The sequence below is a fragment of the Falco peregrinus genome, chromosome 4 (assembly GCF_023634155.1).
Source record: "Falco peregrinus isolate bFalPer1 chromosome 4, bFalPer1.pri, whole genome shotgun sequence".
NCBI lineage: Eukaryota > Metazoa > Chordata > Aves > Falconiformes > Falconidae > Falco > Falco peregrinus.
This window is the reverse complement of record NC_073724.1, coordinates 104,303,350-104,329,015: the sequence shown is the minus strand read 5'-3', so window position 1 is coordinate 104,329,015 and position 25,666 is coordinate 104,303,350. Positions and strand designations below refer to the sequence as shown.

The window sequence follows — 25,666 nt, the reverse complement described above, 5'->3', positions numbered from 1 at the left end:
GACTGCAAAGAGAGAGCTCAGGGGGGCGAGACTCCACCACCTCGGATGCTATTTGTCTGACGAGTGTCAGTTTAGGTGTAGCTTTGAGCTAAACATTAAATGCTGTAACATCACAGATCATCAGATTTTCATCAGGTCTAACACTCAAATTGCCAATAGGCCATATTTTGGTGAAAGACCAAGACAGTCCCAGGATCCTTCATTTTGCATTTTTAGGAAATTCTGTTTGCTCAAAATTGCTCATGATTGATCATGTAGCTTGTTCCACTTCTCTCTGTCAGACTTCCTAACTGATGGAAATAGGTATTTACAAGACAGATATGTGTAACACAGTGAAATTTCCCACAATATATAAAGTGTGAATGAATGGTGCTGACAAGAAGTGATGTCCTTGTCCCAGACATCACATCATATAGAACTGAGTATGTGCAACTTAGGAAAGGTCAAAAATCTTCAAATACCAGATGTCCAAAAGCTCATCCTCTCCCTCAAACTCTAGTACAGATAATGTCACCAGTCAATTACTGCCACACTAAGATTTTTCTTTTCCCAACGCACCATGACATTCTGATGCCAGATAATTTTTGATGTCTCATAACCAAACCTTGGAGGGAGGCTAGATGTCACACATTTTAATTTGATATTTGAGTTTAATCCAAGTGGCAGCTGTTTCTTTTTTTCTCTGATGTTAAAAAGATGTTAAAGACTCATCCATGCACCTTGTCTTGGAGGTACCAGATAATCTGACATATGCTATTCATTAACTGAACATTTGTCTCTCCAGGAGCAACACATGTGTCACTTGTGCATGTTTCTTAAAGAATCTGCACCTACTTCCTTCCAATTCCCAGGACAGACAGCGAGCCAGGGCGGTGTATCTGGCCCCCATCCCACAGAGAGCAGGTTGAGGGGACCGGCACCCCATGCCTCACACTTTGCAAGGCCAGGCTTCAAGTACCTCTTCTGTCCACCACCACGGTGCTGGTTGTGACCCAGAGCCCTTCTGCCAGTCAGCTTTGCTACCTCTTCACCCGGGTAGTTGCTCCACAGGGATAGGAGTAGGAATTTAGGGTGATGAAGGGTAGGACATCAGATGTGCACCATCGCCATGCGGCTGGCCACCCTCCCAGGTTGCCGGAGGAGACCCCACATGCAGCAGGGTCACAAGGAGGGAAACAAGAGCCTTGCATCACGGCGACAGCAAGGGCAGTGGGGTCACTGACACAAAGATTGACAACAAATGTCAACCTTGTCCTCCTGAAAGCTTGAAAGACCTTCCAGACCTTCTTGGTGGCACTAATGCACATTTTAACATTAGCCACCAACAATGTGGCACAAAAATCTTCTGTATGAAGTTAAATCACAGCCTGGATCTGTGAAATGGAGTTTTAAAGTTTTCAGTTCAGAACATGTCTGACATCACTAAGGTGTTCCAGTACAAGTGATGGGGAATCTGAGCTGGCGTGCCGCGCCACGCTGCTCCTTCTCCTTGCGGCTCAGCAGAAGTCCTGTCCAACCCAATTTGTTCAAATCAGATTACAACCAACTATCACATTTTAAAAGCCTTGGAAGAATAAATTCATAGTTAATAGGCTGTGTTTCTAATTTCACATTTTACACAATACTGATTTTAATGGTATATATATATTGAGATTAGCTACTGCCTGTGCATTCACACCACGCCACAAGATGGTCCTGTGTTTTGAAGACCAGCCAAAGTCTGAGTCAATACATGCTTCTATATACTTTCAGATAAAACCTACATTATGTTACCACTACTAATTATAGAGAATAAAATAAAATACTATCCCCCCTCAAAGGGAGCACTCTACACAGGAGGGGACTGAGTATCCAAATCAAAATTAAAATGAATACAAGCCTGGAAATAACACCAGATTTAGAAATTTAACATACTACATTGCCACAAGCATGCTCTTTGTCTTGCAGCAGTACAGGATAGCTACCCAATTAAAACATTTTTGTGTTTGCACTACAAATTTAATGGCATCTAGATTTTGATAATCAAATGCAGGTGTTTCCCCCTTGATTATGCTGCAATGAAGAGTTCATATTCTTCAAACACAACCTGTTGATGCTGATGGGTTTAAGCAGCACAAAACCTCCGGTGAACGGTTCATGCAATAATCACCTACAAGAAGATCCAAGGAGTGATCCATTTCCTTTCACAATCCCTCAAAAATGTAACCCCTAAATAATGTATCTACAAATTCTCAGAAAACATTGCCAAGGTTAAACTATTTCTTAACACATAATCAAGATCTAATCCTTACTTTAATTCAGATCCGTAAGGCGGGATAAGTGCCATTCCTCAAGTCTGGACAGCCATAGCATTTTCTGCCCCAGACAAATAGGCAGCAGCTAATGGTTATCTAATTCAGCAAGATTATCGCCCAATCAAAGCAATGTTGTAGATTAACATTTCAACCAGGTGCACTTTTTACTTTTTGACACAGTAAAGCTTCTAAGTTCTCCTGACATTTTCCAATACGTGCTTTACCATTTAATTCACTACTCATTTGAAATGAGTGAGGCAACCCCACCACAACTCCGCAATGAGAAAAAGACCAGCAAGTTGGGTCATAAACATCCCAAACAGGCACATGTGATTTCTACCTCTCACACAGAAATTTCACCAAAAAGCGTTTTGGGTTAGGCAATTTCTCCGAAGGGAGCTGCAAAACCACCCCTAATGTCCTTCCTGTGAGCGGCGCAGGGGCAGGCTCCACGCCAGATGCTGAGCAGTATAGGCAAGGGAGGCATGGCCCCACAGTGGGACCTGCCGGGGGAATCTGGCAGCTGGAGGGACCCTGGCAGAAAGCAAAGGATTCCCCATTTTTAGAACAGGACTCAGTGCCACCTTCATCAATAAACAGGATTTCCCCAAAACTTCCTACTTGCCTCATCGGTTTCCCCCCCAAGCAGCCTCAACTTACGGGTAGAAGCCAGAGGATGGCTTCTCTTTTTAGCTGTTTCTTTCATTTGCTCACTGACTCGGGTCCCTGCCTTCGGCATTGGTTCTGCCCCTTGCAAACACCTTTTGGGCTGTCACCTGTTCCCTTGTCCAGGCACAGGTCACCACTGCAGATGCCTCAACCCACTAGGCCCACCCCAATGCACTCGCCATAAGAGCTTGTGTTACTTGGTACTAATGGAAAACCTCCACGGTCATCCCTGGGGGGGAAAGCTGCCATGTCCCCTCCTGTTCACACCAGCACTACAGGACACCAGCCAAGCACCACCCTCTGGTGGAGGTGCTACATTAGCAAGCTGGTGGACCAAGTGTCCTCTTCTATTCCTCGCTTTGGCACAAAGGAAAAACCTTCACCTGCTTTTCTCTTGATGGGAACTGTTAGAAGGGATGCTATGAACTTAGGAGCTAACTTTACCTTTTCCATTTGCCAAGGTAATGCTTTCACCTGCTGATGCCAGCCTTTGATTGACCACACTTTCCATCATGCTTCTAACTCCAGCTGCTGCCTCATGCTTTCTCTTTGTTGCACAGCAATTCACAGTAGCCATCTGTGCAAAGTGCCCTGCGATTTTTCCTGAGGCGCATAAACTGAGACCGATTTTCATGAAGCACTGCATATGTGGTGTGCAGGCACACCAAAGCACTTTCCCAACACACAGCTGTTTTAGCAACCACCACAGAGATGCTGAAATGCCACACAGTGACCACAGAAAGAACATACTGCAGGTTGGGCCACAAGCTTCATCTGGGATTCATCTCATCCAGTTTTAGCTGTGTAAAGGTTAAGCATTTAAAGTAATCCAGATGGCCCTGTGTGGTCATCAAGGAAGCATTAAGTGTCTCAACCATAGGCTGCGGTGCTATTTCAGAGGTCCCAGGGCATCTCATCTGGCCTCCACAATCTGCTCCACACCACAGGTTTCCTCTAGAACGTGGGTCCTATCCGCCAGCCCCTAGAGATGCCAGACTCCACAGGATGTCTCCATTGACATCAAAGCAACATGATTCACGTCATATTTACTATTTACAGCAAAGTTCAACCATTTGATCAGTAAAATTAATATCATTTTGGGCAATAAAGAAATTGTAGCTTAAAAAAAAACCAAACCAAGAGCCTTCAGCTGCTGAAAACTTTATTTTTTATTACTTCATACACCTGAGCTAAGAAGGCTTGTACAAAAAACCAAATAAGATCCCAGTATGGTTTTACTACTGTTAAAACTGCAGCCTCATATTTTTTAATCATTTACTGTAAATATGAAGAGGGGGAGGACAACTGCCAATGAATCTACTGAAAGCACTTAAGTGTTTTGGAGATTATGTCACTACTGTTGCAATGAGGAATGGCTAAGATGCTTCAATTATTTTAAGAAATGTCAATTTTATTCAAGTCTTTCTGCAGAAATGTGTCCTGTTTCTGGGAGAAATTCACTGAGATGTGAACTACAGTTCAAACCCTTTTGCTGTCTCATCCAGGAAAAAAATATTCACTTCCTACCGAACAGAGCAAGGGCCTGACTTTGTCTCCTCCACCTAGTGGGAATGCACCAAACAACAGGCCACTGCAGAGAAAAAGAAGGCATTATAAAAAGTTATATTTTAAAAACGTATTTAAACTTCCCTTACTAGCAAAACTCAAAATAAAATACTTGTAGCAGCCCCAGCTGCAACAGAGTGCAGAATATGAAGAGACAAACATACGGGTGGAATGTAAGAAGCAAACCTTCCAGTGGAGGAATGAAGTCCACCAGCACGTGGAAGGTGTCTGTATGCAATATGGCTTGCAGAACTAGATCCTGTGAGAAACTGAGTGGCTTTTGCAAGATGCTGTTTGAAGGTATTCTGCACAGAGGTGTGGGAACCACGAAGCCTTCAGCATCTTACAGATTCAGGTCCCTAATGCAATATAAAACATATTTGCTCCACTTAGTGACCTGGGAGCTTGCTTTGACTTATCTTTTCCCCCACACATTTGCTGTTAAGTTAATTAAGCATTTAAAAATAACAGTCTCTCACTTTCCAGAGACTTCACATAAATATTACTCTGTCTTCTACAGGCCAGATTTTCTGCAAGGGTAAATCAATACAGTTTCACTGATTGAGGATCTGGCCTTAAAAGTCTATCCAGTGCATTAAAACCAGCGCAGCATGACATATGCCTTGGCAGTAGAACAATTCTCCAGATTAATTAATATTTGAGGGAAATTTGGCAGTTTAAAAAAAAAAAAGCTCTATTTTGAAATGCTGCCATTTCTTTAATCAGCGTTGACCACCACAGTTTCTCCTCTTGTGAACTGTACAGTCACAGCCAGAGTTTCATTATCGTTCTCCTCAAGCTTTAGTGCAGCGTTGTCCAAGCCGGTGCTGCTGGGCTGTGGCAAGGCAGTGGGTTCTGCTGTCCGAGTTGGAGTAGAGCAATACAAGATGAAGCCCACCATGATGATAACAAAGGACAGGATATAAAGACCTGAAAACTGGCAGAGGAAAGAATAAACTTATTAAGTCTTGTCTGATGTAAAAACATGTCAATGCTGCCCTGTTTTAAGAATGTGAAAGCTATCCTTCCTTTTAAAAATTATTTTAATGAGGATTATCAGTGTGATCTGTATTCAAGTCTGAAAATCAAAATTCAACAGCTCCACTCACTGATAGACTCAAGCTGTTGACTGGTTTTCTTCGCAGCTCATCCTCAACGCTGTTGGACAGGGAGTTTCCTTAGGTCTACATAGAAGCATCTTAACAGAGAGCAAATGGCCATAAACATGGTGATACTGAAGGACAGTTATTTACACACATGAATGTTGAAACACTGCACCCCTAAGAATTTTGCTTCAGCACAGCCAAATATGACAGGTCCTAACAAGAGATGACTCTCTCCATTCTACTGCAGGTCACCAGAGCAGATGGTTCTTCGCACAGCTCTCAGCCATCTGCAGGGCTAGATAAACATTACTGGACCAAAACTGGTTTGCTCTCTACACCCAAAAGTCCTTGAAGAGAGGAGACTGGGGCTCCTTTTACAGGACTGGCATTTGTGCTCTGTTAAGAGTGGTGTGAGGCAAGAGTATGAACTGCTTAGGCACATCAGACATTTGATTGACTATCATTCACTTCCCTGTTAAAAGTCCAACAATTGCCAAGATTCATCCACCTTGACAGAAAAATAAATGCTTACCTCATAACACCAAATTCAATAATACAAAGTGTTCAAGTTATCCACAGCCAGGAACACTTTTTCATCAGATTTGTTAAAATCCTCTGTATTGCCTTTGCCAAACCACACTGATTAAACAGTAGGATGAAGGACTTAGTGCATCCTACATCACAATGTCAGTATTCCCCAGCCTCCTTCTTTAGCTTCCTTAGATGTGCTTGAAAAGCATGTTCTAGTTTATCAAGCAGCAGAGCTGGATGAAATGAATGGTAGGACCTGGAGGGTGGACTCTGATCCAAAAGAGACTGAGGCATCTACAATTAAGGCATTGCAATTCCTAGCTGGCAGTCACTTGGCTTAGAAACCCTTGCACACCATCACGCAAAAGGAAAAGCAGACTGAAACACAGTGGCCTTGTATAAGTGCCCCCTCTCCTCACCTTGCTGGCTGTTTGCCTGGAGGAGCCTGGACTCGTGTTCACTCTGCACAGGAGGAAGCACCAGGATCTGAAGATGTCCTGATGGAGGCGGCAGCAGCGTCTGTGGTCCCTGACTGACCCATTCCCATCAAATGGGCAGAGCTTGGGTCTGGATCAAGGCACCTGCATGACTTCTCCAGAATGCAACCTAAGGCCAGGAGTGAACATGTGCTTGTATGCAAGGACATGTGGCTCAGGCGAGACTGGACAGTCGCAGTAACTACCAGACTCCCTCTTGCAGTATGTACAAGACAGCAGGTGTCTCTGATCCTCTAAGAACCAATTCCTCCAAGAGCAGATGCACAGTCACCAAGCCAGGATGCCAAAGCTGTTGCAGCGTAGCAGTCATCCAAGGCCTTCCTATGTGTCTGCAGCTATGGACGCAGGTGAACCTTAACCATGCTGCTCCAACAGGCCTATGCTCTTTTTATTTTTGGTTTTGGGGAAGGCTCAGCATCCTTCCCCTGGGTTTCTTTCCTTTTTTTTTTATTTCAAATACTGCAGCAACTTCAATGCTTCAAACACCAATTTCAGTTGTACCTGTGCAGCTTATATCCCCATACTATCAAGCCTGAAGACTGCTTTAAACGTTACTGGAGGACTGTAACTCCATCTAGTGTCTGTATCTGCAGTATACCGATTTCCACTGGAGCTTATATAACAAAGCATTTGAAGACCTTTTTTAACATCTCTTGAGGGATTACAGGGATCTATACAATGAGCTCATTAGGAACAAGCACAGCAAGATTCATCATGGAGTAAAAGCAAAAAGAGCTCATCAAAACAGGCACGCAAAATTCACATTTCACCTTAGACGTGGTTGGGGCTGAAAAGTTGAGTGCATAAGCAAAACACTGGGCACAAGTCAAAACCTCATAAATTCCTGGGCCTGGTCTGTGCTGTAGCTGCTGCACCTTTGTGCTGCTTCCGTGTCAGAGCAGGCTCAGACCGCAGCAACGCTGAGCTCTCCATGGCTTGTTCCATTCTACAGCCTAGCCAAGCCAAGCCCTCAGTGGCTTGCTGTGAAATATCATCTGGTAATGGGGAATACAGAGCTATTCCTTTCATTTTTGTTTGTAGATTCCTGAGTCCAGGGTGCTTTTCAATCCAGGAAATGTCCTGCCTGGTTTCTTTGCCCCATAGGTAAAGAAACTATACAGCTAACTTGGCAATAAGATTTTCTGCTGCTAAGTGTTACGTTAAAAGCGGCGTCAAAATCAGGCTCCCTCAATTCTTGGTTCCTAAGCTAGCTCAGATCCTCAGATTACTGAAGATGCAGCAGCATCATTACTCCCCTTTTTACCACTTCATTTTTTCTAACCACAGATGCAAGTTCCTATTTTAATAAGTACTTGAAATTCAACCCTAATACAACCCCAAAGTCTTCTCCAATTCATTTTTCCTTTTTGCTAAAGAATACCCTGCAGCTAGCAATTATGAGATTATCTGCTCTGAGAAAAACCTCACCCCAAAATAAATTAAAAATCCTGAAGGATAGAAGTTTATTATATTCCTTCCAAAGTTCTTGCTTACCTCTTCACTATGATGAATATAAATTCATAATCATTTCTTGAGTTAAGCTACCTGGATGCCAAAATGCATGTTTGGAAGTGACTTAGAAAGTATTTTTTAAATTTTTAGTATGATTCACTTCCTACATTCATTTTTAATGGATGCTTTGTAGCTTGGAGCGAATTTCGGAACTCAAAACAGTGAGGAAAGCTGAGCTAAGAGGCTCTTGAAAAGGAAAATCTAGCTGCTGGCAGACCCTACCATTACCAGACCTCTGTGCTGTAAAATAAATTGGCCTTCACTTTTAGAAACAAATCTGACCTAAAAGCTACTGGCTGTCCATAATGCTGAAGAGAAAGCAACCACATGGAATAATACAAATTAATTTCTTAAGTGAAATTCACAAGCTTCTCACTAAGCCCTTCCAGTCACCAAGCAACCGACTCAATTACTCCAACTGCTGTAACGAGTTAGGTTCCCACAAATGATTCTGGATCAAAAGTGTAAGGTGGCATGAAATCTTTTTAGCACTATCATTTAGCTTGAACAGGCACTACCAAAAATATTTTAGAGCACAATAAAAGTAACTGCCTTTTGGACAGCATACAAAATAATATATCTATCTGCATTTTTTTCAGTTCCTTTACTCTCTCCTTAGTCGTAGCGCCGAGAAAGCTTGATTCTTATCCCAAGATATTCTTAATGAACAGATAAAACTTCTAAAAGAAAATACGAATTTCCGGAAATCAAGCCAAACTGTCCCCTTCTCAGCCACCAAATGCCTTTCAGGACAGGGAAATTCAAACCTGCACTTTGGACTCTTGGAGAGATGAACCAAATCCAACACTGTTCCACACAGGGCTTACAGCAAGGACTCTTACCATTTGAACACCTCAGGAAATGATTTGCTGTCTCCTAAAATTAACTCTTAACGTATTCCATCAAGTGTGAAATTGTTTGAAAGACACTATCTGCTTAATGTGGCAATGCCATGTAATTAACTAAGTATGATTCCTCTTGATTGGCATCTGCCAACAACAAACAATACAAGGTGAAGAAATGTACAAGTGCAAATAATTGCTCAGGGGCTTTTAAGAACATTATGCTTTATTTCTAATTTTAGAGTAAAAACGTAACTGAAATTGTAGTGAAAGAATGAAAGTACTTACCTTATAGAAAAAGAGGAAAAGTCCAAAAAACAAACTGTAGAGATCCGCAGTCAGAATACCCAGGTTGACCGAGGTTGCGCTGGTAACTTTAATCACTACTGGCATGAAGCTATACAGCCCAAACATACACAGGGCAAACACTGTGAACAGCAATGCTGTAAAACAAGATGACAATTTACTCTTAAGGCACAGAACATTGATTTTGAAGAACACTGATATTCTTCAGATGCCTTAAAACTACGTATTTTATTTTTTAGGAGAAAGTCTCCTAAAAGATATGGAAACATAAATTCAAGAAAAACATGGAAGAAATACTTCTTTCCCAAGACTCCCCTGTACTGCAAAAATTACTGTATCTATACAAGAAAGTTCTCGTTCTTTCCTAGTTAGCGTAACAGCTGACTGAAGAAAGTTAGAGCCACATTTCTTAACAACGTACAGTTCTGTTGAGGTCAAAATGTGTCACAAAATCCATTTTTCCAGTATTTCATTTAGGAAGGACAACAGAAAAATGTTCTTGTGAAGTTCCGACACCAAACATGTCTGTAATTAAACAGGTTAATTTTTACTTATTTCAATTTATTTTGAAAAATTATTTCATATTATACACAAAATGCAAAGCCTGAGCTCAAAAGTTTTAATGTTCAATCCTGCGAACCCTGTCTCTTTGCTGAGCTGCAAAGTTTGCAGAAAATAAATTTGTGACAATACGAATATGGCTTAATATCCAGAGAAAGAAAATGAAAATCCCAGCATTCAAAGTCTGAATGATTATAATTTTCCAGTATTCTGTAAAAATGCACATCATTTTGTCATACACATACCAATTTTCCAGTTCCATTGAATTCTCATTATCTCCCTATGTTCCACAACGGCTCTAGAGTTAGAGAAAAGATATAATACAGTAAAAAAGAAAAAAGAATCATATTCAAGTAGAGAATTTAATTACCAAAATATATAAGAAATATTTTGATTTATAATCCCTTATTTTTTTGTTTGAAGATTTATTGAATGACCCAAACTCCCAACATCTAACAAGCATGAACACAGACTTGAAAATTAAAAGGCCTGAAAGTCAAAAGCACTTTTATTTAATTCTTACGCCTTCTTCCCAGGCTTTTTCATCCTTCAGAGATTCAGTTTTATTTCATATACTATTTGAGAGGAAATAATTAACTATAACGATGAGAAACAAGGAACATAAAATTCAGACACACTTAAGTGCATGTGGTCTGTTACCCTAATGTGGTTGATACATGGCTTCATTTTAAACTGAAGTTTAATATGGAAGACCTCCTGCTATGATTATCTACTAAATTTTTCCACAGATAAAATCCATTAAGAAATACATTCCTGCGAACAGTCCTCAGCATACTGAGCATCCTCATGAAGATCAACAAAATCAAAAATACAGCCAAGTATCATACGTGTTCAATTGCAGGATTTCAGCTTTAGGATTGCTGTCGTAAGAGTAGTGCATACAAAAAGGATATAAAATGGATGCTGACAAGCAAACAAAAATGAAATTCAAGTGGAAGGACTCCCATATAGGCCAAATGCAGAAGAATTAATTATGAAGAATTAATTTAATAACATAATTTCACAGAAGACAATCATCTGTAGAATATTCTTAATTAGTTTTAAAATAAATATTAGATCCTTACAGCTGTAGACCGCTGATAATAGTCCCAAACAAGCCCACCATTCCTAGAAACTCCACTCTGCTCAGATTTTTCACAATGTATTCCTCACTCACATTAGAAATGGCATACAAAGAAGCACCAAGAAGCACTAAGACATCTCCAATCACCACGTCACTACCTGTACAGAAATATTAATCCACAATAAGGGTAATGCTGCAAACACTTTTTAACTTTCCTTAAAAAGACAAGCAAATTTATCTCTAACATCTCTTCCTAGTGCCTCCCAGGGTAAGGGGAAAGGAAACATCTCCTGTGTGTGCAGACCAATGCCTTGGTGTTCGAGCACAGTCTCTGCTACTTGCTCACCCTGCAGTCTGGAATGAACTAAACCTGGTATTTAAACCTTATCCTGACCAAGCCACTGCTGTATAGTTTGGTCCAATCCTTAGGCACTGTAGGGAGTTGAGAAAATCCCTGGTTACAGATGCTCTCTGCCCTTCTGAATATTGACCCCATTTTTGCAGTAAGGCCTGATTCAAGTCTTGCTAAAATCAGTCTATCGATTTCAGCGGGACTTGAACTCAGCTTCAGGTTAATCACAGGGGTCTTAAGTGGGCTGCAGATGGGTGGTATCATGTGTTCTGCTGCAATTTATTTATACTGTGCAAATGGGACTGCCTATGATACAATCACTTGTCAAGTAAATGCCATTATGCATCAGCTAAATAGCAAAAGGATCGCTGTTGTTTAAATCCTTGAATTGATTTAAGATTTCCTTCCCTGAGCCAGCTGGCAATCACTAAGAAAATATGTCTGAAATATGAAGGTAAGCAATAGTAAGGATATTCAGGTCAGCAAATAAAGCACAACTGTCTTACAGCCTCAGGGAAATAAGACTTCTGCTTCACGACTGAGATACTTGTACCACATAGCATTAAAGCTAAACCTCAGATTGTCTTGGTGTCTTGCCTATAGTAAGGCCCCAAAATCACACCAACCAGGCTTAGCTCTATGCTGCCTGCTGAAGGCAATGCCCAGAAGTTTACCTTGCCTCATACTCTCTGACTGTGAAAATTCAAAATTCTTATTCAGAATAAAATCGCTGTGATATGGGTTGATTCAGGCACCTGCCATAGAGAAGACAAGACCTGCCGTTATCTACACCTGGCTGGATCCTGGTCCCCAGAGCCCAGCCTCCCTCCTGGAGATCCCAGGAATCCCGGCATCCTACCCACATCTCCTCCTGCTCTCCCATAGTAAGCCCCTGCTTTCCAGGCTGTGACCTGTGGGCCTTGGGGATACAAGAACCATTTCTGTTGGGTCTGCCAAAGATAACTCAGAGAAGTCGGCTGCTGCTGAGTAACCTTTTATTTGCTATTTGTGCTCATAAACTGCAAATCAGAGAAGTCTGGCTGCCAGCAGGCTTATACCATGTAAGCAATGCAGGGTTTGCAGGGAGAAGCAGCATCTTTTATTAGACCATCTCAGATTATTAGTAAAAGTGAACAAGCTTTCAAGAATGAGGCCCTTCATCAGGTCTGATGAACAGCAGCAAAATTTAAGCTTAACACGACTGTTTCTCTTTTAAGGTAGAAAAAAAATAATCCAGACCTACAGGCAAAGAAATTCCACAGCTCCCTATAAAACCAGTGTCTCCGCAGCCACCATCTTCTCAAAGGACAAGAAATACAAATAGCAGTGTGCCTTCTCCTCTTTTAAAATAAAACTATATCCACCCCCCCTGCATTTGCTCTTCTTTCTCCTTTACAAATTAGCCCACCATGGGAGCCATCTCTCTGCTCTTCCCCCCCCACAATAAAGGATTCCTTACCTTCGCTGTCCTGCCGCCCTGCCAAAATGTCTGCACCCACCATCGTTCCTACACCCAGCAAACAGACGGCAACAGCAAGAAAATGAATCAGCCTGTATCTTGCACGGAGAATGAACCATGACAAAGCCATCAGCACAGGAATCCCAAAACAGTCCAGCAGCTGTGTGTACAGAGAAATGGTTTGAATTAGAAACCCACTCCAAATCTCAGCTGCACTGCCCTGAAAGCAAATGTACAGGCTCTTACTTTCCGTTTCTATCAGATGTTAACGAAAGTCACAAAGCAACCCCAGTGGATTCGTTTGAAAGAGTGGTCACACTCACATTTTACCATTAAAAGCATTTTGCAGGTGAAGGAGGAGCTGGGGTGGGGGTCCGCTCTCTCCTGGTAGGAAAGCACTGATCTAGAAACTCTTGTAATGATGGATCTAATCAATCTCACAGCTTCACAAATAAATGCTAGGATGTTGCTCTGAAACCACATTGCTCCACGTGACACCAATACAAGGAGGTGGTTCATTTACATTTCCTTTTTCCCCCAGCAGGTTCTGTCTTTTCACTCCTCCTCAAATCTGTAATAAGAATTTAGGGCTCCATGCACACAAAGCAAAAATGTGGAACTATTGAAGGGTACAAGTAATGTGATTTTACACTGAAGTGACTAGGACAAGAATCTGACTCTGCAGTTTTGGTTTTGATTTCTCCCCCTCCCCCAACTGGATCCTAATAAAAAAAAAAGTAGTACATGTGCTGGAAGCCATGTGCAAAATTGGTAGCAGGAAGATAGGAAGGGAAGAACAGCTTTCCTAAAGTCACCTTCCAATGTTCCAGCTTCCCACAAAAGCACGTACAAGCCACCAACACATTTTCATTACTCTGTAGAACTGACTCTCAATTAGTCAGAAGCAGGTAACCCACTCTAACTCATCCATGCCGCAGCAGCAGAGAAGCACAGGTGGAGTTCCAAAGCACTTCAGATGTGTTTGCAGACACTCCCCCAGGCAGACTGAACAGCTATGGTTCAGGGATGTCTGCACTCCATGATAAGCACTGACACTGACTTTTCTTTCCCTTCTTTATCATCTCCTCCCTTTATGTTCCTAAAATCCTACGTATCTTTGCCTTGCTGTTAAGATCCACCCATCTGCTACCCATTCTCCTTTACCACAGCAAGTATCCAGACTTAGCTGTGTACTTAATACAGAAAAACATGCTGCAGCATAAGATGGGCATAGTGTTCTAGAAGAATGAAATACCAAGAACATAGAGCTAATCATAACTGGTTTAATATTTAGTTCAACAAAATTATTTTTTCTGAAATTGTCTGGAGGAAAAAAAAAAAAAGGTGCATTTTCTTGACCTGCCTCAGTAGAATGCCATGAAACTTTATAAGGGAACACGTAGTCAGCCTTCCAAAGACTACTCACAAAGTACTCTCAAATGTCATTCCTTAAAACTTGGCCTCTTGAAGGCCCTACAAAGTACTTGGTCCAGGTCAATAGGACTGGGGCATAATCATTACAATCAAGAGCCCTTAGTCCTCAATGCTCATTGCCAGCCTCTGCCTAAGTGCACCACTGCAGGCTTCTTCTGTGCCGACTTCCATTAGTTCAGCCGTTGTCCCCAAGGGTTTTAACCAAAGTCGTAAGACTTTCATGCTACGTCCGGTTTTACTTGTTCATAACTACATAAGACTTCAGTCTTACAAGCATGGCATTAAGGGGAGTGTTACTACAGATTAAATCCTAACAGTGCCTTTACTTGTCTTTGCTCCTTGGATTGCGTCCAGCTTGTCCAGTTTGTAAAGTCTGTTTGTAAAGTGCAGAAGCACTTGTCTAGGCTGTATTATGAGACATTACAACCACACAAGTCCTAGTATGTGATACCACATATTTCAATACAACTTTGCTTTACTGAAAAATACCATGCTCTGAGTTTCTATCTAGTCACAGGCCATTTCCTCTACCTTACCTTTAGTCTAGGCTCAAGAAAAACCTAACGCTTCCTCAAAATCTAACTGTTTTGACTAGTATCAAGTAACAGGAAATATTACAAACATTAGAAAGCGAACTTTTTACCCCCTTGGTAGTAGACATCACTTCTACTAGTAAGCAAGCTTTCACTTCCCTGTTAATTAAGGTTTTACCATACAGCCTTCCAACCTCTAAGCAGCTTTGCAACCCAAAGAGTGGAAGAAAACCCTTTTAAAAAATTTTCTTAATTAGCATGTAAGGGAGTAGTACATAATGAGCCAGAAGCTCTTTCAGTAACACCAGATGGGGAATTGCTGCATCCATGCCAATAACATACTGTAGAGCTACAGCATCCTGGTTAGAGGGATGGTTAGAGTAGGTTCATCACCAGCCAATGAAGAACACACCCTGGTAATCTGTTCCAGGGGACAATTACCCTCAGTTACAGACAGAAGAAATCTGATTTCCAACTACTGGTATCTTGCCTTCCCTCCATCTACTATGTTACAGAACTCTTCTGTACAGGATCAAGTTCAAAGAGGTGCAAAGCAGATGTAACATCACAATAATTTGTGTCAATTAAACCATTTACAAGAGTAGTATGTATTTATTCAGGTTTTATGACATAAACAGCAGTATTGCAGTACTGATAGCTATTGCCAGTTAGAGCCTCAGCAAACTCATCTTATTTATTCTAGCCTGAATTTTCACAGGGGAAAAAACAACCTGGTGATTTGATTTAAAAATGTTTTCACTCAAGCCAGGCTTTGGCCACAATTTACAGGAGGTTTTAAAGGTAGGGCAAGTAAATTATTAAATGATGTTTTAATACAAGGTTAATAAATTATCATAGACTGTTGGAGGTCATTGGTTTGCTTATAATTGCCAGCTCCAGACAGCTTTGTGAGCAAGAAAGCTTCACAGCTCATCCTGTTCATTTCCCCACAAGGCTCCCTTAGGGCAGCCTCCAGCTGAGCCCCAGGGGCTCATCCTGTGTTTTCTCCTGTTGAGGTTAACACTCTTCCATCAGCTGACATTCTGTCAATAGATGCCTATAAAATACTCCACTCAAATTACCTACAGATCAAATACTAATTGCGCCCAATAACGTGTTAACAACATGAAACCACAGCTAGGCTGCTTGGATTTTGCTATGAAATGTGGTCAAACAGCAGCACAGTCAAGTCCTGCCACAAGTCAGAAGGACACCAGCAGCAAGAAGTCTCACTGGCATTGCCTCAGCTGCAGCCAAACAGGAAGAGTTCAGTTGTGGACCAACGTATTTTTTTTTACTTACAAAGAAATGAGAGCTGCCATCCCAACATCCCCAATATCTCCTTAAAAAATCTCCCAACCCCATCCATTCAGTGCTGGTATTTTATAACTAAAGGAAAATTAGCTCTGCTTTTGTGTACATGTGTGAGAAAATACATGGAAGTTCCTTGCTGAGCTCAGAGAGCTTTGAAGATCAGTTTCATAGGATGGAGCTGAAGCTCCAGTAAGCCAGCATTTTAACAGTGATTACCCTGTATTCAGGAAGGTGCCACACACCCCTGCACTGCTTCCATGCTCCCTGGGCACCCACTCACAGCCAGTACTGCAGACAGGCCATCAGGCTGGGTGCTCTGAACAACGGTTTCTGATGTAGCTGCAGAAATGCTTGCTACTGACAGACAGCAAATGCCTTGTACTAGAGCAAATCACAGGCTCTTTTTTGTCCTGTATCTCATTACTGACAACAGTGAGAAACTAGTGCCTTCAGAGAATGTGCAAGAAACAGTGCAACAGGCAGCTCCAACAAATCCGCAGTTACTGAACTGACACAAAGCAGCATCAGTCTGAAAGTTACCACATGGGAAAAAGGGTCAAGCAAATGCCTGAGCTTGGCAACTGGACAGGACAACCTGCTCTATCTATTCCTTCTTAAAAGTCTCTATGAAAGCAATCATGGGAATAGCTTTACCACTTCTGAGAACTTGGATCAAAGTCCTGGCTTTTTCAGCTGTAAAGTACATTATCAAACAGTGTCAATTATGAGCTTAACTTGATCTTGAGACTGAAACATGTCACTTAAAGCTTTAACTTCTTAGGCATTATTTGTATGGAAATTAGAGGCTTAATGATTCATAATACAAGTATGAAGTGGAAATGTGGTATTCCAACAGGCACACGTTACTGGTCTTTAGTAACAACGAAAAGTTACTGCAGCCTGCTAAAGGGAGCCCCAACCACAGGAGTTTATTGCTTTACAGTAATTCTTTTAAATATTAACCCTTGTTAGTCTGACTCTGTAAAACACTGACATCTAAACACTCCTTTCCAACTAACAGCCAATTCTGTATGGTACTTTTTTTTTGTTGGGTTTTTTTTTTTCAGTGAGTCCATGACCCCAGCCACAGATACACCACTGGTAAGAGCTGGCACAGGCTGGCAACAGCCCCAGACACACTTCCTCCGCCTCCTCCTTCTCGCTTCTGCACCGGCCTCTCCCTTGTTCTAGCAGCAGCTGTGGAGCCACACAGTGAGCTCACTTGGGCCTGACACAGCTTGCCAATAGCCCAGCAAGCGGCAGGGTTTACTCTGACTTTGCTCAAACTGTCCTGGGACAGTTTGCTCAAGGGATTTGGCTATGTAAGCTCAGAGGCATGCAGCTGGGAGGCAGGAGGAAGGCACTAACTCTTCCAGCAGCTTGTCTGCGTAGGGTGACAACGAAACCCCAGCTTTAGCCCTCCTGCCTGTAGAACTATTTCAGAACACAAGATTTTTCCTAGCGCAGCAACACAGCAACAAGCACCAGCACTGCAGAGGATGTCTACTGTCAATTCAGGAGCCTGACACACTTGAGTTCCCTTCCATCTGTTCCAGAAAGGGGCCTGAACTGAACTGCCACATCCAAAAGCCATAGGGCTGGTCCCTCACTGCATGGTCAGCAACACTATTATGTCTTCACGTGTGGGGTTAGATCTCAAAACATCTCCCTGCGTGGTCAGCAACACTAGTATGTCTTCACATGTGGGGTTAGATCTCAAAACATCTCCCTGCGTGGTCAGCAACACTAGTATGTCTTCACATGTGGGGTTAGATCTCAAAACATCTCCCACAGCTTCTAGGACTAGGCAAGAGATCTACCTTGCTCTTGTCAGCAACATCCTGCGCAGAGTGTTATCTGGTCATAAATTTTTATTTTGTGTCTGGAGAAAAACCTGAGTGGCTGTCAACAAACTCTTAGAAGTGCTTTCTATCAAAATAATTACACTTCAACTCAGGAACTGGCACTAAGCAATACCGGCCAATTTTCTCTGCTTCCTGGAAATGTTATTCATGATGCAGGATGCTCTTCCTTGTACTGCAGAGAAAAAATAGATACTGGAAATTTTTTTCAGGCTTAAATAGCTTTCATGTCTGTCCTACGAATCTAATTTCAGAAACTAGTCCAAAACTGTAATAAAAACAACAGTTCAAAAAGAGAGATGGGTCCTTACCTGCACACTTGTGAGGGTCGTGTATTGGTAGGCTTTTACAATCATGTAATTGGCTTCAACATCAGCCAGTCCCAAAAAAATATACTTCCACCACCTCTGTTTCAAAATTTGCCAAAGACTGTCACTGCCTGTTTAGAAGAAAGCAGCAATCAATATGCATTTCTTTCCAATCAAATGTTGCACAGGGATTTATGCTTTTAAAAGGCAAGATAATACTGAGATGTTCAATTTCAGTTGCCCCTCCTTAAGAAAGATACAATAACAGCAAAATGCAGCCCGAGAGTAGACAATGCAAATAATGAAAAGCACAGAAATTCTTCCACGAGGAAAAAAACCACAAACTAGAGTTGTTTAAAGAGTAAATAGGAGGAATATTAAATAGCCTTTGGTAAAGAAGCTTGCTACAACAAAGCCTATTTTCCCTCATACAACATAGGACTTGAAACCAAAGAGCCTGTAATTTTAAACAGATATGAATTCAAATAAAATTAAATGCTCATGTAACCTGTGAAATTAATTTTCATGTGTTATCACAAAGCAGAAATTTCAGCAGGAACTTTAAAAAAAAACAGGACAACTATTGACTTCTTTAGTTTCAAAATATGAAAGGAAAATGTAGAAGAGGAAAAAAAATTATGAACCAGAATCTCCCATCCCATATTTCACATACCAGTCCTAAATGCCAGCATTGTTGTATAAACTAGAAGAAGCAAAGAATAGTTGATAAAACTTTGAAACATTGGAGTATTCACTTGGTATTGTTCTGCTAGGTACTGGCTTGTAACAGCAGTCCCACAGATAAACAAGGAGAGCATCTGGCCGAGAATTATCGTTTTCAAAATATGCCTGTGAATATAAAAGACAACACAGTAAGCTTAAACATTCAAGATTTTAAAAAAAATTGATAGTTCTACAGGGAAAATGCCATTTTTTAGACTGACACTTTATTCTTTTTCTACTCCCTATCAATGTTGCTTGATTTACCGGTAAGCAGGAGTTTGTCTACCCAGAAGATACAGTCTAACCTCGTAACAGCCATATAAGAAGTCAGGCCAGTTCAAACCGCCACTGATGGAGACTGTGATAATTTGCCAGGATCCTCAAGCAGCTTACTTGGGCAGGCTCAAACCCATGGCACGAACTATTCTCATCAAGAGAGGCCACATGCCTGAATTAAATCCTTCGTCCTCCACAGAATCCCATTCTGACTCTGCTCAATAGAAATCTGCAATACGGAGATAAGGCACAAGTGCCTTCAGGCTCTTCCGAGACCTGAGCCTTTGAAAGTGAACTGAGACCCTAAGTTGAGCAGTGCTAACGAAAACAAAAACATTAAGCATGGAATCACAGAGCAGCCCAGGTCGGAAGGACCTCAAAGATCACCTGGGACCAACCTTTCATGGGAAAGGAAGCCTCAGTGAGATTATCTAGCACCTTGTCCAGTCACATCTTGAAAACCTCCAGCGATGACAACTCGACCACACCTTTGAGGTTGTTCCAGTGACTGATTGTTCTCACCGTAAAAAAAATCATTTCTTAAAGTAAGAATTGTTATAATTAATACTTATTGTGGATTCTTTCTGCTATATTCAATCATGTCCTGCTGTAATTGAGGAAGGAGTTAAGAACACATTTTGGCCACAGATCATGTCAGCATTTACAACTCCTTTGGAGTCCAATCCACAGCCAGGGAGGGAAAAAAAAAAACCACTCACGCTCTTGGAGTAGCTGTACTTCACCTAATACAGAGTGAACTATTCCAGATGCTCCTGGGCAAACAGGAGTACGCACAGATTGCTGTGTATCTTTTGGCTTGCTGTTATTTCCTGACAGTGGAGCTGTGCAGATTTGTACCACCCCAGCCTCTACTGCATACTCACAGTACATAGTGACAGGGGCTCAGTGCTGTGGTGTCTGTACAGCTCGGCAAAGTTCACATGGAATTTGTTTACTCTTCAGGCTTTAGTGCGAGACTAACTGTCTGCACAACTGATTTATTTGTTCCTACTCAAAGTAATCAAGCAAGGGAAGAAAGCAACCCATGAGGCTTCTGCACCTACCTTGTGCCCACATTGCTGCCCGATGATTTCTGGCAGGGCACCCACATGCCAGGCACACCACCCGACAGCAACACCGGCTGCTGTCCCCAAGGTGGGTGACTTTAATGTAATAAATACCAGCTCACCCAGCTACGCTGTGCAATCCAGCTGCCAGATACAAGGAGGGTGCGTTCAGGGGTGCTAAAGCCAACTACAATCGTAGTCATATGGGATGAGCGAGACACCTTTGCATGGATCCTAATTCAGCTGCATGAATCTCTTTTCAGTGCAGCCTGACACCAAAGCTCTTCTGACATTCAAAATGCTGCTAGGCACATTTTTCTCTCCCAAGTCTACTGTGATGAGACAGCAAATCTCTGCAAAGTCCAGCCATGCTGCACTTCCAAGAGATTCAAGCCTCACGTTTTGCTACAGCTTGCCTTGCCAATCCCAGCAACAATGCACATTCACGTTATTAAGCACTCACGTATCACATGACAATTTTGTAAGGTCCTATCCAGCCTTGTGTGAATAACGGGTGTGTGAAAAAATGAACATTCTCATTTCTAGCATTTTGAATGTTGAAGTAAGCAACAGAGACCATGTTTCAGCTAGAAATCTATCACAGCTACTTTATAGCAGAACATTAACCATAAACAGTGCTATAAAGTACATACATGTATTTTTTGAGACACATATATATATGTATTTGTACACAAAAAAAGACAATAAACCTTTAAAGCCACATCACTTCGATTGGATTTCTTTTTATTCTGGCCAAAGATTTGATTTTGCTATTTGGCAAACAAATCAGCAATCATGATGACACGTTCTGGCTAATAACTCTGGCTGATGCAGAAGTGTCTTTTTATGTTCATCTAAAGAATTAATTTAATCAGGTGCCACCAAGAAGAACATAACATAGGTTAGCTAAAATTTCAGGGATGAGACTACCTCTTCTCTCAAGCAGGCATGGGGTTCCAGCTCGCCCATTGCCATCCCTGTGAACTCTGGCTGCTTTGCCAGGAGGTCAGGCAACAGAAGACTCACTGGAATTTCCAGGAAGAAATAACACGGCGAGTACCACATGGAAAATGTAGTTTCAGGCATTTAAAATAAATACATCCATACTTTTTATTATTTAAACAGAGTTTCTTGCTCCAAAGTAGCAGAAAATATTTCATCATACCCCTATGATGAAGCACAGAGCAAGCCTTTAGCAATTTACTGGACTAAACTCACCCTGTGCTTGGACTAGCTGGGAAACGGGTGCAGCAATGGGGCCAAAGCTGGGCAAAACTGCTGCAACTTTACTGGACTAAAGCTGTGAAGCCTGCGTAGGCCACAAAATAAATTGTGCTCTGCAATACACTACCAGGAGAGGTTAAAGCTGCCTTGGCTAGCAGAAGCTCTGCTCTCCTGGATGCAAATTCCCCTTCACCCTCCCCCTAGGCAGTGCGAGAGAGAGAGGCAGAAGCACAGGCAATACTACCCCGCAAGCATCTGGCTCGTTTAACACAGACTGCTGTGGGACAAGGTTTTAAACATTTTCCTCCAGGATATGATACGCAAGGGGTAGCTTTGCTTCTCCTGAACTACAGCACCCTCTCCATAGCAGAGGCCCGTACTCTACATGCACAGCGTTTGGCAAACTGAGAGCGACCATGTTCCAGTAAGGTGGCAAAAGTGTTTTGGAGAGTCTGCTGCCATTCAAATTTGCTAACGATTGATCAGCTTCAACCATTATTCATTAAAAACCAGGAAAGACCTGGTTGCCCTCTTGCAGTGGAATAACTCCACCAAGCTGATCCTCAGCTTTTCTAATAACTACACTTTTCCAGTTTTAAAGTACCTCAGGAATTATCTCCTTGCGGTTTTGCATATGGGAAGAGATGCAGGTCCAGAATCTACCAGACTGTTTGCTTAGGGGTTACTGCACCAGTAATCACTGCTATTTAGTTAATGTATGTCTCAGCAGTCCTACAGAATTTATTTCTACAGTACTGAAGGGCATCTGACAAGGCAAGCAGGCTTCATCCTGCCTCAATCCCTTCTTTATTTTCCCTCTTATTTTAATTGAGGGATTTTTTTTCTTCCCTGAACAGATTCAAAACGTTAAGATCACAGGAACCATATAAAGATATTACTCACCGACAGTGGAAGGCTGCCCTAAAAAAAATGAATCCCAACACACAACATTTCTGGCAGCCTTCTCATCTGCACGTAAAATTACAGCCTCTTGCCCTAACTCCCCCATCCAACACCAGGTGCAAGTCTCAGCAGGCAGCCGCAATGGTTTCCCCTCACACCATTTGCCAAGGTATCAAAATAAATTTCTTCACATTGCATGTTCCCAGCACAATGCACTGGGCTCGATGCAGCAAGACAGTGGCTTAAACAGAGTAAGATGACCCTCATTAAACGTGGGCTCAGCAGCCTTATTATTTCAGTGCCCACTAAATTCCTACAGCAAATTTAAAAAAGCATTTGACCTGCTGTAAAAGCTGAGAGCAAACTTTAAATCCTACTGGTTTCATTTTGCATGACAATTTGTTATAGGAGAAACGCTTCAAAGATATGAGTTTCCATTCATTCCAGTATTGGCGTGGGTATTGATTACTATGATTTTCTTATTAATAATTTATAATTTTAAAAATATATTAATTATTAAATTTTCCATGCCAGAACTTGATCCTCTCTGCTTTTTTTTTTAATGCATTGGTAAGGACTAAACCACTCTGGACTCTCAGATGACGCAAGGTAAGTGGTCTGAAATGGCCTTTTAGTTTTATAGTTTGGGGGCTTTTTGTTATTTTTTTTACTGCTTGGTACTTGGCTACTAAGTACTTCTCTCCCTTCAGCCACCATGCCTTAGCTACCTGCATCTATGGCTATGAGAAAGCTAGGAGTCATTCTAGGGATTTTTAGAACACAACAGTTTGACACACACTGGTCTAAAGCTAACACTGAACAACGTACGGCTCTTGACAAGATAAAGTCAGGCTGGCTTTCTCTGGCTCTGCGTGAAATGCAAAAAAATACCCCGAGATATGAAAATAAAATCAGAGTCTGTATCTGAGGAAGTAATAGAAAAAAATCTTATAAGCCCACAGTTAACAATTTTATAGGCTGTTTAACAAATCCTATAATTTTAATGTGATTTGTTTCATGAAAATAAATACAGCTTTTCAAAAATTAAATGTATTTACACCACCAGTTAAACACAGACAAAGCCTGGCAAGGCTCTTCATGTAGACAGTTTACTTGCACAGCTTTAACTACTGAACTCTTCCTGATTTGGGGTGTGGGGGGAGACCATTTCATTTGAATTATTTCACATTTTCTTGGGAGTAGTTAAAAGGAAAATGCAGGGACAGACTGAAGCCATATTCCAACATGATTAGCAGATAACTTAGGACAGGAAAAAGTATTTTTAAGAACTACATTTTCAGAAGTTAATATTTCATTGTTCTGCTTTGAAATGGAAATCAATTTAATTTGTAAAAGGTAAGAAACAGATAAGACAGACTTGTTTAGTTTCAAGAATCAGAAAGCGTACTTTCTACTGGTTTCACTAAAAAAAAAATAATCTGTTATTACATACAAGTATTAAACCTTCCTACGACTCAAAGGCCTCTAACAAAACTGAAGTGGCTGAGCTTCCAGCCACCTGGGAAAAACAAAGAAAAAAATATCAGCTCAGCATCTCAGACACCACCTCACAGAAGTCAGTGAGGGTTCTTCATTTCCTTACAAGTACCATCAATAGACTCCCTTAGTGTAGCCCTCTGGCAACATTTTGGCAAAACTGCCAGCACAGGTGAGGTTACTGAACAGTTCCACACGTTCCTAACTTGTCTTTTTGGGCATTCCTGACAGGCAGGAGGACTGAAGAAGAGAAAAAATCTTATAACCAAAAGGCAGCCTTTGATCTGCCGAACCAGGCTCTGCTTGACCAGCACACAGCTCCATGCAGCCCAGTCGCCAGGCTCCAGCTTCTGAGCAGCAGGCCAGCCAGCATCTCGTATTTGTCAGCCAAGGATATCTGATGCAATAGTTATTAAAGACCAAATCTAGAGCCCAAAAAAAGTCTTCTGAGCATGGATTTTTTGGGGGTTTTTTTCCTAGATGGAAACTGATGCTCTGAGTGAATGGCAGCTCTTGCAGGCTGGAAGCCAGAGGAGGTAGTTCTGCTCTCATGAAAGGCAGCACTTTCCAAGTACCAGCTTTGGGACACCATGCAACGCCTGCACATCTTGGCAGATTTTTTTCCCTCGAGTTTTCCATGTGCTCACATTTTAAGTGATACACTTGAACAGGTCTCTCTCCTGAACTGATTCAAGGATGGAAGGAAAGGGGATATTGGTCTTTCTGGACTCCACACCTCCTCACCTCTACTATTTTGTTCTGTTATCTTTTCTGCCCCTCACAACTTTTATCAACATCATTGCAAAGAACAAGAGTACAGAATAGATAAAAAGTTCAGAAAAACAGCGAATAGCTGAAGGCACAGAAAAAACAGGAAAACAGAAAAACAGTAAGCCGGAATTACTAAAAAAAGAAAAAACACACCCAAAGCTCAAGAGCATTTGCGAATATGCGAGATTACACTCACAGTTCAACAAAACCAGACACATGGCACCCTAACTCTACGCTCAGCTGAAGGGCCTGTCCCGGCGCTCGCAGCGCAGCGCTGGCAGGGGCCGCCCGGCTGTGTGCCGCAGCAGCCCGGCCGCCCAGCCCCGCTCCGGCAGCCCGCCCCAGCGGCCACGGCCCTCCCGGCTGCCGCCGCATCCCGGCCGGGGCACGGCCTCGGGAGCTCCCCGAAGCATCCGGGGCTCGCTCAGCCCCGCGGCCCGCTCCCTGCTGGCCCCCCGCGGCGGCGCTGGCCCCGGGCCGGGCGCCACACGGCTTCTCCCGCCGGCACAGATAAGCGACCGCATCCCTGGCCGCGATACCGGCCAACGCGCCCAGCGCGGACAGATCGCATCCCCCTTCCTTCCCTCCCCCCCTCCCTCCAGCGGGGAGCGACCCCGGCCGGGAGTGGGACCCCCGCCGCCAGGCCGGCGCTGCCCCGCTCCACCTGGAGGCTGGCGGGGCGCGGGGGGCCGCGGCCGGGGACTCACCAGGTGCAGAGCTTGGCCCCCAGCATCGCCAGCACCCGGCGCGGAGGAGCGGCGGCGGCCCCGGCAGACGTCTCGGCCCCGGGCGCAGCGGCCGCCGCAGCACCGGGCGGCGGCGCCCCACCAGCGGCCGCCTCCATGCGCGGCGCTGCCCCGGCCGAGAGCGACAGAGAGGCGCGGCAGCGGCGGCGGCGGGACGGAAGCACCACACTCCCCAGCAGCCGCCGAGCCCGGTTTTGTGCCCGCCGAGGGGCCGCCCCCAGGAGGGGCA

At 42.8% G+C, this 25,666-nt stretch overlaps 1 protein-coding gene across 2 annotated transcripts; it reads right to left on the bottom strand.

The window, feature by feature from the left end:
- Positions 1–4,109: 4,109 nt before the first annotated feature.
- On the bottom strand, positions 4,110–25,666 carry SLC35F2 (solute carrier family 35 member F2). Of its 2 annotated transcripts, XR_008747005.1 has the most exons (9): positions 25,399–25,666; positions 18,904–19,079; positions 18,234–18,361; positions 12,780–12,939; positions 10,970–11,126; positions 10,130–10,182; positions 9,306–9,460; positions 6,586–6,772; positions 5,334–5,466 (listed from the first exon to the last, which is right to left on the bottom strand). XR_008747005.1 is itself a non-coding variant. In XM_055802806.1 (8 exons), exons 1-8 carry the CDS (start codon positions 25,533–25,535, stop codon positions 5,248–5,250), a joined length of 1,185 nt encoding a protein of 394 aa, XP_055658781.1. In that variant the 5' UTR covers positions 25,536–25,660; the 3' UTR covers positions 4,110–5,247. The 2 variants fall into 2 exon arrangements, 1 of the variants encoding a protein (XP_055658781.1); XM_055802806.1 differs by lacking the exon at positions 6,586–6,772 and having other exon boundaries at positions 4,110–5,466; positions 25,399–25,660.